The sequence below is a fragment of the Pavona decussata genome, unplaced genomic scaffold (assembly GCF_977016875.1).
Source record: "Pavona decussata unplaced genomic scaffold, jaPavDecu1.1 SCAFFOLD_195, whole genome shotgun sequence".
In the NCBI taxonomy this organism is placed as follows: Eukaryota; Metazoa; Cnidaria; class Anthozoa; order Scleractinia; family Agariciidae; genus Pavona; species Pavona decussata.
In genome coordinates, this window is record NW_028145604.1 from 2856420 (window position 1) to 2871639 (window position 15220).

Below are 15220 nucleotides of genomic sequence, written 5' to 3' on the forward strand. Positions count from 1 at the left end.
TCGAGAAACGGGCCCCGGCCTTCGTCGGGGTTTTCTCCCGACCAGTCGCTATCTTGACTGTACTGAGTGTACATATCATCGGCAGAAAATCCAGGCAATAAGTATTAAAAAATGCAATCTACGTCAGGCTCATTAACTCGATCAGATTATCATCTTAAGTGAAAGTGTGGTGAAGGGGGTTAACATTGATGCCCGTTTCGCGTGGAATCATTTTGGGAACTGTTTATTTTCTTTCATCGTAGTCCTGGTCTTGAAGAACATAAGCACTTTTATTGTTAGAGGTCCCTGAATCTCTTCGTGGTAAATCTCGCCATATTGGAAATGATCAGCGCATACATTGTGAAATATTGAGCCTCTCTATGGGTACTGTGCGAACGCCGATTTCGTCGCGCTTTTTTCATAAAATCGTCGCTTTTATATCTAGAATCAATTTTAAGAAAAACACGACACTCCTGAGTTTTACAGACATGTTTTGGCAGTTGCCTCTGCCATCTTCAGTGTGAAATGAACAACAAATTTCAGTGAAATATAAATGCTAGAGAAATTAAAATATCTAGAATTGTTTTCCGTGAGAGCTTTATTGGTAATTGAAAGACATTTTCACTTAAAAAAAGTGACACACGGGATTTAATATAAGACGCAAAAGAACATTGGACATTCAATTCTTATTGCAGTTGAGAAAACGATTGGTATACTCGTCAAAACCTATTTACGGTTCTAGTTACTGACGCTACTTGAATGATAAGTTGTCACTAATCGTTCCTTGTCTTCCTTATAACTGACGAGAGTTAGTACGGATTCATATCACTGGCTGCACTAATGACACTGTTGATCAAGGTTACCTTTTTAGTAGTAACAGGGCCCGCGGAGCGGGTTTTGGAGCGGGGGAAGGGGGGGGGGGGGGGGCTAAGGCGAACGTGTTAGCGTGAGACAACTAGGGGTGCCTGGGGCATGCTCCCCCGGGAAAATTTTAAACTTACGTCTTCTGAAATGGCTAGAAATGCATAAAAAAAAACTGTCAACACTGATGTAAACTTTTAATGGTATCAGCTAAAATATGCCTTCTTTTCTTTTGAAGAAAGTAGTCAATGCTTCAGTCTGGCCCTAATTACTTTTGACCAACACATCACGCGGATGAGGCAGAAATTTTCGACTTGTTTTCTTGTGAAATCCAGCAGCTTGTGAAGACCCAGTTTCGTTGTTCATGTTTCCGTAAATCATATGTGCTTCTTTGTTCGTTATGACAGCAGGATTAAATGATCTAGGATGACCATAGCTGTACATAATTATCCGTTTCAAATATTTACGCGTAAAAGCGATAAGTAGCTTTCATAAATGAATGCCTTTGTGCAAAAACTCCCTCGAACTTATTCAGTGATGAAACTTTATGTTCGTGAAACACCGATCCAAGAACGTAAGGAAATGGAAACAATGGCTGAAATTCCATTATTTCACGGTTGAAATCTAATCGTCCGTTCAGCAGCAAAACTAACGACAAACTGTCTGAAATTGTCGGGTTTGTCTGTAAGTGATGGATATGGTTAAGTAAAATAAACTAAAATATTTTTTAACCATCCAAAAAGTGAGGGGGTTAAAGCCCCCTCAGCCCCTCCCCCTCCGGGGGCAACGAGCTTGCAACAAATTATTCGCAGGGGTGATGGGTAACGTAACACGTGCTGATTTCAAAATGGCGGCTGTACAAGACCAAAACAGCGCTCTTCCAAGTTTGAAGAATTTGACCTCGGAAAACTTCGGAAAACTTTCCAGTCAACAACACAAGGTAGAGTTTGTTTCGTAAGTTATTTTTAATGTAAGTTATCCAGAAAAGGTAATGGTTTTAAGTGTTTTGTTTTCTCTTTAATAGGCATTGCAAGATCTCGTCAAGCCTCACATAGAGTCCTTCGACTTTATGTTGGAGGAAGGTCTTTCTCTGGCGGTTCAGGTTTGTGGTTCAGAGTTCATTACTATGTACTGCGTTCCTAGAGAGTCGGGAAGGATAACCAAGTGTCAGGTTAAAAACAACGATAAATAAACCTATTTAAGAGTCTGTGCGCTTTAATTTTGGAAGGGAAGGTTAAAGGTGCAGCGTTTGTATGTGATTGGGACGTCCACAGCTGATTGCCCGCTCATCAGTGGTGTTCGCTCGCAGAAGGTTAAACTGTGATGTTTGTGTGTAGCTGACGAGAGGTGTTTCTTGGTTAGCGAAAAGTGCAATGTTTTTATATGTTTGGGGGGGGGGGGGTAGGGGTTAGGGGTCATGACTGAGCATTCACTTTGAAAGGGTGTCTGCTTACAAGAACAGATGTACTGTTGAAGCTCTTGTAAGTGGACACCCTCAGGATGCAAAAAGGTGTGAGTAACTGGAGCTGGCTTCTTACAAGAAAGGTTCTTGTAACTGGTCACTAAAGGGGTAAGGGATAGATGGCCGCTTAAGGGAGCTTGTCCAGCTAACAATAAACATTGGGAATGCAAAAAACAAAAACCCACAATAATGTAATAATGGCAAAAACTAATTAATCTACTGTAAAATCATTGTGACGAACAGCAATGTGCTAAATCGTAACCCCTGAAAGTGCCTGCTGCCTCTTACGGGAATGTGTGAATAGAGGGTTAATTTGTATGGGAGTTCAAACAGGGTTTTGTGAAGGTGGTTGTAAGTAGAGCTGTCTGCTTACGAGAGCATCCGTAAAAAGAGCTTCCACTGTATCAGCTTTTTTTTTGTGTATGGCTACAACCAAATTGTATGTCTGCTTGGTAGAGCTTGGTGTCCACCTTCCTGCGTAATAACAAAGGTTTGGGTACCATTGTGTCAATTAAAATCAATCAATGATAAAAATGTTTCAACTGCTTTCTCATTTTTAGGGCATCCATCCACAAGAATTTCTTCTTGCAAATGGACAAAAAGTCACTCTATACTTCACAGTAAGTTCTTTAAAATATGTTGTAGCACAATCATTGTTTTCTGTACAAAGGTCTCTGTTAGATCTTATTTATTCCTCGCGAAGCGATGGCCGAAGGCCCGAGCGTAGCAAGGTTAATAAATTTGTTGGGCCGAGCCGGCCCGAGCAGAGCTAAGCCGCGCGAATTCGAGCGAAAAATATATTTATATATATATGTTTATATCTTTGAAGGTGTCCGCACTGTTGTCTAGCAATAGTGAAAAACAAACTATGAATGACGTCAGACTGTCTGGCGTCGTCTGGAGCAAAATTTGCATACATCGGAAAAAATATGCGTGCATGATCAAATTTCAACTGCAATGTTCATCAATATTCACTGGATACAGAACTATCTCTCCAGAATCTTTTCCCTTTCTTTTAGAATTCTTTTTTTGTGAAAGATTGTATTGAAGAAATTACACGTTTTGTGGCCGGGGTAAAATAATTTTCCGTGGGAAATAAATTCATCCAACACGACAGCGCTGCACGCCCGTTGTACATTACGTCGCGTCAGAAATAGATTTTCAACCGCAAACTAGCCTGTGGAACTACGAAAAGACCATGCTCATAAAAAATATCCTATGCCCCTTTTAATCTCCTCATTTGATGCTACAATACCAGTAAAGAGGGCTTTCCACCCAGCCCCAGCTTCGCGAGGTTTTGGGAGTCTCGTATTTCTAGTTTTTTTGAGTAATTATGCTTATTTTAGGATGCTTCTGTTGGAGTGCCAACTTTGTCAGAAAACAATCTCCATGCCACTCATTACAAGGTCTATCCCTCAGAGGTTTGTTTATAATAGAGACTTAACACTTGAATGTGTCAACTATGTTAATGAAAACCAAACTGCTATTATAGAATCCTTACATACAGGGACTTAGCAGCTCTCATGAGGTCTCACATCATTGTGTGAGTACCCTTAAAGGAAACATTACAAGAAATAACAGAAGCAATGTACCTTAGCCATTATATATCACACAGCGGTTTGAAGACATGAATTTTATTTTTGAGTGGTAAAAACAAGATTTTACTCACTCGCTGCACTCATTCATAAAATAAAATATTGTTTTTACCTCTTGAAAATAAAATTCATATCTTCCAGCCACTGTGTAATTTTCTTTTTATTAATTAAGTAATATATAGACAAAAAAATGTGAATTAATTCAAAGTTACAACACTGTTTATTCTCCAAAGAGTAAGCTTCTTCACTGGCAAGAAACTCCTTGAATAATAATTATTATTTTTAAGTCTTACTAAGTTTTCTTAATATCCTGTTCCTCAATGAAGGTCTTTACATTGGCTTCAGAGAACTTCACAAATCTATCACTCGCCAGTTTTCACTGGCTATTTGCATAAACAACCATGAAAAATGAGGAAATTATGTCATCAATATCCTCACTGGCAAGGATATGAGAAAATACGTTACTCAGGTCCCAGATGTAGTTTTGTATTAATTTTATGAGTGGCTTATTTTCCAGTAAAACACTTTGGTCTGCATAATAAAGCAATATATCAGCTCCTTGCTAAAAGCAATAAAGCTAGCTGCTACGCTAATATTACTTCCATAGACTGGGTAAAAGTGAATGGTAGCGGGAAGGGCCCTGAAAATGCTTGGTACAAGATTTCTAAACAGTGACCGACAAATTATTTAAATGTACAACTATACTTCTCCATTATACATGTCTAGCTTGGCTTGATACTTGACTTCATCCAGTGAAGGACATTACAGCTTACCCTGTTTATCTGTTCTTTGTAACTGCCACCTCTTTCTTTATAACTGTGTGGCTCAGAGGCCTGTATTCATTTCTGCTTCCTAGTGTCGGGAACGTGGTACTACATATAGAGCCAAACTTCAAGTTACCTTACAGTGGAAACTTGATAACCAGCCTCAAGGAAATGTAACAAAGGCCATTGCAAATATCCCTATCATGGTTAAGGTAAGATCAAAGTATGTACTGTCTGTCTTGCTTTATAATTAAGTTGTGTTAAAGGTTCACACAAGTGGCTCAACCTCACTAAGTTTATTTTCATGTTTAGATCAGTTTGAAAACAATGGGACTTTTAATTAATTATTTTAACAGTGTAGCAGGCATCCATATTCTACATGTATGTTTTCTGTGGTAAAGCAGCGCAGTGGTGGAGTACTCTGTGTACACTTGACTAACTAGTTTGAAGCATTTACTTTAAATGTTTTGTTGAAACCATTGTAAATTTATGTCTTTTAGGATAAGTCTTATTTCCTATGATGTACAGCGCACTTGATCATTTTATGGAAAGTCGCGCTATATAAATTATTAATATTATTATTGTCAGGCATGATAATGTTATCGATTTGATGATGAAAATTACAGGTAGAATCATATTTACTCTTGTTATCTGTTGAATATTATATTTTGACCTGATGATGGTGTCATGAGGACACCGAGACGTTGTCTGAAATATGACTCTACCCGTAATTTTCATCATCAAATATTATTATTATTATTATTATTATTATTATTATTATTATTATTACTATTATTATTATTACATAGAATCAATGGAAATACAGTCCCTCCTAAACAGTTTCCTTGTTATAATAATAATATTATCATATATCCATCTGTCAATAATTTCTTGCAGTCCAACAACTGCTCTTTAGCAAAGCTCACTCCCGCTGAACTGGTCCGTCACCATGAAGAGGCAGAGGTATGTTTTAAGTCCTTAGTATGAATTTTAGTTATTTATAGTTTGTTATGTCCTGTGGAGAGAGTGAGAAGGTAGGCAAAAATATATTTTCTTGTCATAAGGTAGTGTTAGCTGTTGTGTTTTAAAATTTTTCAAACCAGTTAGATATTTAACTTTTATTTTCCTTTGTGCAGTATTAATTACCATAAATTATCTAAGACAAAGGGAAATAAAAATCAAACTGGTTTGAAAAATTTTGACAATGGAAGATTTTGTAAAACATTCTAGAATAAACAGCAGCAATATAAAAACATGACATTTCGGCAACGACATGTCACCATTATCAAATGCAAATAATTATTACAAGATTGGTAACGTTATATATGGACTCCATTCCAGTGAAACTGTTTACTTAGTTATTTCCTTTTTTTTATTCATTTATTTTTTCCACATCTCATTTTATCCAAAGGCTAATATGTTTTCAAACTTTCATTTCTATATATAACGTTACCAATCTTGTAATAATTTGTATTTGATGATGGTGACATGCCGTCGCCGAAAAGTCATGATCTATGTCGCTACTGTTAATTGAAAAATTTTAAACCAAAAAAATTTAAACCACAACATATACTAACAACTGTACATGTAGGCGGTGATTCAGTTACTGCGAAACCATGCCCTATAATATTAATTATATAGAGCATTGATTTCTGTCCTGAGTGTGTGAGACGTTATGCAAAAAATTGCAGCACATGATGGAGGAGAAAATAATGATTGGGGGGAGGCCTCTTATTTTTATTGCATTCTTGTCTCATGTCTCTCATGCTCTTAGGAAGAAAAATTAATGATGTTTACACCAGTGGTACCTACTATAATATACCTGCCAACTTTTTCTGGGTCAAATGCGTGACATTTTTGCCTCATCATGAGCGGGATTTCCGAAAACGTCCGAGCCACTTCCGAAGATTTCCGACGATTTTACGAAGACTTCCGAACGTTGCCGAGAATGTCCGAAGATATTTGACGACCTTTGAACACTTAAGATTCAAACGCATTGTAGACATTTGAAAGCTTTTGCGATTGTTATAAAGGGCAAAGAAATAATACATAACAAATCTGAAATAAAATGAAGTTTTTTTAGAACAACTCGTCCGGATTTTTGAGTCAGGCGTGAGAAATTGTCCTTGATGCATGAGATCGCTGTCTTTAGTCCGCAGGCGTGAGACTTGGCAGGTATACTATAATAATCACTGTTACGCAGGCGCAACCAATTGTCCACATCTTCTTGAGAGTTTATTGTAGCCCTGAATGAGTACTATGCTCAAGACTAAACTGATCAATAGCCAATATTTCGTGTCCTTAAATAATAAACTCTCTCTTGTAGGAGGCTGGAGGTTATTTTATAATCAATGGTATTGAAAAGGTGATCAGAATGCTTATCCTTCCAAGAAGAAACTTTGTAAGTTTGTTTATTTTCTTGTAATACAAACTAGTCTGGAGTATCCTTAAACAACAAAACTTTGTTTAGAAAGAAGTGGAAGTCTACCACAGAACAGTCATTTAAGTTGGGCCGAAAAGGAAGTTAGATGAGATAAAATATAGATCATAAAATAAAACATGTAGCTTTCTTTTTCCATACTACATGTAGTGCAAACACCTACATGGCAACGTCCACACATCTGTAGAACGGTGGGCCTGGAGGGAGGGGGGGGGGGGGGTTTGGTATTAAGTCACTTAAGCACAGATATTGTAACTCCAGAGTTAGAGGTTGTTGATGTGTATGACTGAGAATTGATTAAAGTGAGGGAGGAAGGTGGGGGGGGGGGGGGGGGGTAAACATCACAGTGGAGTATGTGGTCATTTAAGGGAGGTCAAAATATTGTTGCTTTTGAGATTGGTGACTGTAACATGTGCATATTGTGATCTTTTTTTTTTTTCAGCCATTAGCTATCACCAGACCGTCATGGAAAACAAGAGGTCCTTTATATACAGAATATGGAATACAAATGAGATCTGTTAGAAAAGATCAAACAGCTGTGGTAGGTGCTGTTAAGTGATATGCATATATTTAATTGCTAGCAGGATATTTCTGTGTCAACTCAAATTTTAAAGCCAATACAATTTTGTCAGTTATGTCCGTGAGATAGGTGGCATCTTCTATGACCCCCTTACCCCTGACAGGGTGGATCCTCTTCGAACAAACTTGTTATGACCAGTTCGCTGAAAGGGTTAAATGTGGGACACAAAATATTGCCAAGGAATCCAATGTTACTACTACTGGAACTTTTAAGAAAGAGTCAAAAATAAATATGAACTTTACAGCTCCAATTCACCATTAATTGAAATCTAAAGTAGCTGTACTGAGAAGTTCACACATCCATGGTCCCCTTTCTTGGAAACAGGCCCTCTAAAATCCTCTGGAATGGAGCCCTCATTAGTCCGTTTATGGAATAGAACAATAAATTGTACAGTCAATAAGAGATTTGCTTTGATATGTAATCTGCAAATTTGACTGACTTTATCATTCAGCCTGTTTCTCAACTTGTGTACATTGTGCTTAAGGTAGGGGACTCAGTTTTTCCTCACACCATTTTGCATCATTGTAGCCCATCTGTTCGGTACAATTTCACAGTCAAATTGTTAACCAAAAGTAATAGTTTTTCCATTGATTTTCTGATACCCAAACGAAAAAACACAATTAAACATAATTGATAAATAGTATTCATTATAATTGTAACTATATATTAACTTTCATCATATCTTGCAGAATATGATTCTTCATTACTTATCAGATGGAGTGATAATGACTTCAATTAACTTCAGAAAAGAAATATTTTTTATTCCTCTTGTTTTCATTCTCAAGGCAAGTACCAAAAATGTGTGAAGTAGTAAATCCCTGGGCAAGGGATAATAAAATATAAAATTGACATCTGGGCCAGTATGCCTCTGTACTTTTACAGTATCAATAAAATTGGATAATTGCAAAGTTTCTTCATTCCCAATTATATTCTTCCGCCAAGGCCAGAATAATAAGTAATTATTTTATTCTACTGGTCAGATTGTTTGAAAGTCTAACAACAACACAAAAATTATTCATAATCCTGTTGTTCAAAAACTAGTGAACACTAACCCATGATTGAATGTTAACCAAGTTTTCACATTGTTCTTTGAAAAAGTTTTTCTAAGCTCAAGTCTAAGTCCAAACTAAAGACCAAATTAAAATCATTGGGAAATATCTTAAATTATTATTTTCTAGTGATTTAACTGGAATCAAAGTTCACACTAGCCCTAGCACAGGATTACAGCTGTATCAAATGAATATGTTTTGTTTAATCTTACTTACACTGTAAAAGATATTTAGTAAGTTATTAGCTTGGCTTTAGTTTTGAAACACCAATTAATAAGTTATTCAAAAAGGATAGAGATATCATTCTCAAATTTATGTTACTTTCCAGAACTGTATGAAGTCAAATTCTAATTCAAATTTGATACCAATCTTGGATAATTTATGTTAGCTACGACACATTGAACAAACAGGCACTAAATTCCAATTCCAGTATCATGTTCTCCAGCTGAGCCAAATATCCTGTTGAAACAAATTGAAAGGCTCAGTGCATACATGTATTCTCGGTTTTCACGTGACGTCACAAAATTCTAGAATTCAAAACTGGGAGGCCTACAAAATTTTTACCTTCATTCAAGGAAAGATTACCTAAAAATATGTCTGTTCACAATTTCTTAGGTCGATGTCGTGCTTCCTTTTGAAAATAGAACAGTTTCAATTTCCGAGTTTCCATTGTGCGTGACATAAGGAGGATGGCCGTGACAGAGCTTTTCCGTATCTTTAAAATGACTCTTCGGGTGATTTTCAGCATTCTAAACAATTTAAGTTTGAGGAGAAATATTAATCTAAACATTCGAAAATTCACAAGGGCAAACAAACCTCTTTTCTGGCAAAAAGTGAACTCCAGATGTTTTTTCGTATTTCCGGCCGCCATGTTTGTGCCCCTCAGAGGGACACAAACATGGCGTCTCCATACTAAGCTCTATAAATTTATGTGGAACATTTTGTCAAATAACTCGAGTACGGAATGCTGCACCGACCTGACACTTAGATGCCTTATTTATTTATCCTCTATACCATGTCAATTTCTTGACTTTATTCATGGAATGGTTTCGATTTTTTTTTTCAATGGCGTGACAGTGAAAACCGAGAATAACCGACTAATAGTGCATTTCAGATCGCTTTTTGTTGTTTTAGCTCAAATTCACTAGAGCTTTGCTTGTGGCCTTAAATGAGTTCATTCAGGAAATGTTGCTCCAATGTTTTATCTACTGTTTTGCACTTTGTTTTGTGATTAAAATGGAGTCATGTCCATAATCATAGGTTTTTATTACAAACGAAGCACAAAACAGTGGATAAAACATTGGAGCAACATTTCTTGAAAGAATCCAATGCCGTATTCAAAAATTCTGGTGAATCTGAGTTAAAACAACAAAAAGCTTTCTGAAATGCGACATAGGTCGGTAATGCTCTGAGCCCTTCAATTTGTTTCCACAGTGTGAGAAATGTATAAGACTGCTCATTTCCTTATTGTTGTTGTCACATTCAAGGCCTTGGTAAACATCACGGATCAACAGATCTATCGTGATCTTGTTGCAGGGGAGGAAGACAACACATTCCTTAAAGAGTGAGTTGAAAAAGTTCCGGTGTTAATTTCTGTATTCCGGTCGAAAATTCACTTTAATAATTAAAGTGGACAAGTGGAAGCAAGAAAGACAAATTATTTGTCTTTCTTGCTTCCACTTGTCCAGTTGCATATTCGTTTATTATAATTGTGTATGTCTGTTTACTCTACTACTGACCTCATTACATGTAGTGCACTACAAAAACGAGACAATGAAGGTTAATAAATCATCTGGGCGTATTGTGAGAAGAAGTTGCCATTGTTCATCCATAAATTAAAGTAAAAGGCATTTTCCTTTTGTTAACTTTTCTGTTATTCTTGTTTAAGCTGTATTGCAAGTATGCTACGAACAGCACAGTCAGAGGGGGCATCTACCCAACAGGCTATTCTTAAGTACATAGGTAAGAGAGAAAGGTGACATGATTATCATTTTTACTGACCTGACCCTATTGTCTACATAGGTTTCAACTGAATGAGATGTACCAACTATTCCACAAGTGGCTGCCTGTCTGGGTGATAGACACCACCCCTTTTGTAAAAAAAATATGCCTAGGGAACCCCAGGCTTTAGTCTTGCTCCTTCTTCCTTAAGGTCTCCTCGTTACAAGATATTCTGGAGCTACGCTACAACCTTCCTGTCAGAATACTTGTCTTGAATCCTATTAGTACCTAGTATACATGCTCTCCCGCAAACTACTTTATGAAATTCCATTATGCAAGGGGCCTGGCCTGGCCATTCTCACCTTTAGTTGTCAATCAACCATCAGAGTGTAAATAACTGACAAATATGCATCTTTTTCTTTGATCCTTACTGATAAAATTGGCTTAGTTTTGGGAATAAACTCTGTAAACCAAATCAACTAGACAAGTATTAGTTACAGATTTGTTTGCCATTTTCCAAAAGGTGAAAGATTTAAAGTCAAGATGGGATTACCAGAGTGGTATTCGCATGAAGCTATAGCAAAATATCTTATCAAGTAAGTGATGTTTAAAAAGGTTCGAATTGCATGGCGCATAAAAAAGTGTTCAGTCTGTCTCTTTTCTTTTGGGGGGCGGGAATGTTTTTGTTCGTTTAGTAAAGTGTCTTCTGTCTTTCTCTTTGTCAGACAGTGCATTTGTGTTCACCTGGATTCCAACAAGGACAAGTTCAATTTATTAGTGTAAGTACCTTAAGTTGTTGACTTAGCTAACTGGTCAAAACTTTCTTGTTTGTTTCTGTACTTAATAACTCACACATCTTTCAGTTTTATGGCCAGGAAGCTATATGCATTAGCACTGGAGAAATGTGCGGCAGAGTCGGCAGACAGCCCTATGATGCAAGAAGTCCTACTTGGTGGTCACTTGTATCTTATGTCATTAAAGGTAATGGACAATCATCTATTCAGCATTGGGTATGAAAATGCATGATTGTAAAAGTAATGCTCTGCAATTGCCCTTATATGCCAACCCTGTATTCTGTATGTCTTGCATTGTAGTAGGTTTTCATCCTGATTTTCTTGTGTGTTTAGGTCATTATCACTTTTAAAGTAATTAAGTAAAAGTTATTTAAAGTTGAAAGCATAGGAAAAGGTTGTTGATTCTTCCAAGCAGGTGGATCCTGTTACAAGCACTTGAGCATAATAATATAGAACAAATTCTATAACATTACAACTATGCAAAATTAGAAATTATTTAGTAAAGATGCCATCCCTGCAAATGTATTGAAGACAGTACTTGAATCTCGCTAAAGTGGCCAATTTTCCTTTAGTTATCAACTCTGTTGATAAACCAAACATTCGTTTGACACAGTGCCACAGTTTCTTTATAAACTAAGGGCGCGTTTTTTTATTCACAATTCTGGAATGAGAATGGACAATGTAAAATGCACGCGTTTTTCTATTCCGCATTCCTATTCGGGAATGGACAGAATGTCATTCCATCCATTCTGCTCCCAGGGGCAGAATGAACAGAATGTTGCGAAGGAAAATCCAAGATGGCGGACGGCGAGATGAGCGCTGCGGATTCAAATACGCCTCTACCGGAGAAAAAATCAGGTTACACTTTTGGACAAAATGAAACATTGTTTCTAATTTCATTGTACCAAAAGTACGGGGAAAATTGCTGCGATAATGGCTTTAATGGCAACCTCTTTGTCGGCCGCCATATTTGTTATGCAATGTTTACTCGGCCAGGACAGACGGGGGTTTTTTTATGCAGACAATCTGAATTATTCCCAGCATTCCGTACCAACCATTCTTATTCCAGAATTATTGTGGCTGAAAAAAACGCGCCCTAAGCTCCTTATCCTCTTTCATTTGTGTGGTCACACTTTAGGTTCCATCCACAGCATCAACAATTAGGAACCATTTTTTTTTCTATGTGCAGTGCTTGATATTCTTTCATCCCATCTCAAACCTCGACAAAATTTAAACACTAGTAGAGTAAAATAACGACAAACTCTTTATTATTGCAGGAAAAGTTGGAGATATGGCTATATAATGTACGTGCAAACTTGGAAAAGGATATAAAGAAGAAACCAAATTTTAATTTAAATTCCTGTGAGTATCCTAGATCTCAAAGTCAATCGTCTAAGCACATGTAAAAATCACTCGGAAATTTCTGAAATTTAGTCCAACAGTGTCAGATGACCAACAGTTGTTTTAAAACTTTAGATTAGGCAGCCTGGAAAAGTGTTTCACAGTTTGGCAATTTTCACTTTTTTTTTGTTTCTTTGTTTGTTTGTTTTTTTAATTTAAAGCCATTTTAGAGGTTGCTCTCTCAACAGCTGTCACTCTTGCTTACTGTAGTTTTATTTCATCTTTCCACAGCCACTTTGCTTCAAGCCATGGCACGCAGCACTAACATATCACACCAGATGGAGTATCTTTTGGCAACTGGAAACCTTGTGTCTAGATCAGGCCTCGGACTTATGCAGGTTAAGATTATGAATACATTTGAATCAATTTCTAATCCTTGATAGCCTGTTGCAGGCTTTCAGATAATAAAAAGTGACACCAAAAATAATTGATGTGTGGACTGTGGAGAGAGTGGCTTTTCCTTTCTCACTCACATTATAATTATTTTGTTCCTTATGCTAATCACTGGCCATTACAAATGTTTTGATAACCTCAAATGAGAAAATTGGTATCCCCTGGAGGGAGTGGTTGGTAAGTGACCTGTGACTGTCCAAGAACCAGGCTAGATTCCGTCTTTTTTTATCAGTTTGGGAGCAGAACACCTTTCATAGACTTCTCTTCACTCACTTGATCATTTTTTTGCAGACATCTGGATTTGCTGTGGTAGCTGATCGCCTCAACTTTTACAGGTTTCTTTCCCATTTCCGCTGTGTCCATAGAGGTTCATTCTTTTCACAAATGAGGACAACTTCTGTTAGAAAGCTGTTACCAGAAGCTTGGGGTATGCTGTTGCTGAATATGGCTATTTTCTATCTCTTGTTAAAGGAGTACTGTGAAGGAGATTTTACTTTAGTTTGTTAAAAAATTCTCAAATATTTGACAAAGAACCTTTTCTCTAAAACTAAATTTTTCTTAGAGTACCTGGAGGAAAACATTAAGTGACTTATCTAGAGAAGAAAAAACTGGAATCAGTTTTTAGTGATATCTTCAAAACACACAGGAAGAACTTCAAAAAAACTGGCCAACTTTTTCAAGTTTGTAATCCATTTCCAGCAGCCAAAGATAATGAATATGTTAGCTATTGTGCACTAGTAGTGTTATTGCTAAGAAAACTTAAACATTATTTTATCATTTCCATCAGTACAAATATATTTTTTAGCTATTCATACTGTCGCTTAAAATAGGTTTTTTTTCAGCCAATTTGACCTGGTGCTTTGTTTTGTTCATCTTTTAGGGTTTTTATGCCCAGTTCATACTCCAGATGGTGCACCTTGTGGTCTGCTCAACCACATGGCTGCTTCTTGCCAGGTGAACAACATAGGTTTTATATAGTGCTTGCTCTAAAATGACAGATTAGAAGTTAACCAGCTTCAAACAAACATAGAATTCCTTACAACTGTAAGATGTCTAGATTTATAAAACATGTGATTCGTGAAACTTCCAGATTTAATAAAGCTGGGTTAACAAACAACCAGACGTAACCAAAACCAAAAAAATTACGTGGGTCAAAAACAGAAATACCTTTATCAGATTTTTTTACTGTAGTTGTTCAACTCTTTAATGAAATCCCGCAACTTGTGTACCACAAGTTGCTTTAAGTTAGATATTTCTGTGTTGCTGTCAAGAAAATTGAAAAACTTCACAAAAATAGCTATCTCACTATGTCTTGTTCTGTTTCTTGTTATGCTTTCAGAGTCCAACAATTTAACAAACTACATGTACTCCATGCACTAGGTTTCTTACTCATACTAGTCTACAACCTCTTTTCACCCTATTACTAACAAAATTACATACCAGAGCTTATCTAACTGCCTTCTACTCAGTACTATATTTTTTCCTAACTCGAAACCTACTATCTCTCACCCACACACTGGACTTGTCCCACTTAACTGCAGCGCTCACATGTTGGTACCCTGTGTTGCTCATTAGGTGGTCAATACCATGCCACAGACTGCCCATCTTCTTAGGCTGCTCTGTTCATTAGGGATGAGCCTGTATGATGCCCCAGCCCCAGCTGATATCAAGTCTTGTTATATGGTTATACTGGATGGAAGAGTGATTGGCAGGGTTGATATGGATCTCGCACCATCCCTTGTTAACAGGCTGCGTATGTTAAAAGTACTCGGACAGGAAAAGGTATTTAGTTTAGAAAGTTATTAGAGATGTTTAGAGTTTAGAGAGATGTTTTTGTTGTCTTGTTTCAGTTTAATTTAGGAAATTTTTAATCATCTAAAACAAAGACTCCAGAAACTCACTGATGGAAACAAACATGGCAACGAGAACGTCAAAAAAGTAATAGGCTTAATAACCCAAAC

General features: G+C 36.9%; 1 protein-coding gene across 1 annotated transcript in view; it reads left to right on the top strand.

The window, feature by feature from the left end:
• Positions 1–1672: 1672 nt before the first annotated feature.
• Positions 1673–15220, top strand: part of LOC146461771 (DNA-directed RNA polymerase I subunit RPA2-like) — a 33078-nt gene continuing 19530 nt past the window's right edge. The window contains exons 1-19 of the mRNA XM_085086535.1: positions 1673–1780; positions 1865–1942; positions 2863–2922; positions 3649–3723; positions 4754–4873; positions 5559–5624; positions 6988–7062; positions 7544–7642; positions 8371–8466; positions 10218–10294; positions 10619–10692; positions 11195–11267; positions 11397–11450; positions 11535–11652; positions 12743–12827; positions 13098–13204; positions 13551–13686; positions 14140–14213; positions 14835–15041. Coding sequence (XP_084942661.1) covers positions 1688–1780; positions 1865–1942; positions 2863–2922; positions 3649–3723; positions 4754–4873; positions 5559–5624; positions 6988–7062; positions 7544–7642; positions 8371–8466; positions 10218–10294; positions 10619–10692; positions 11195–11267; positions 11397–11450; positions 11535–11652; positions 12743–12827; positions 13098–13204; positions 13551–13686; positions 14140–14213; positions 14835–15041 — 1767 coding nt within the window. The 5' untranslated portion in view covers positions 1673–1687. The remainder of the gene's footprint in view (positions 1781–1864; positions 1943–2862; positions 2923–3648; positions 3724–4753; positions 4874–5558; positions 5625–6987; positions 7063–7543; positions 7643–8370; positions 8467–10217; positions 10295–10618; positions 10693–11194; positions 11268–11396; positions 11451–11534; positions 11653–12742; positions 12828–13097; positions 13205–13550; positions 13687–14139; positions 14214–14834; positions 15042–15220) is intronic.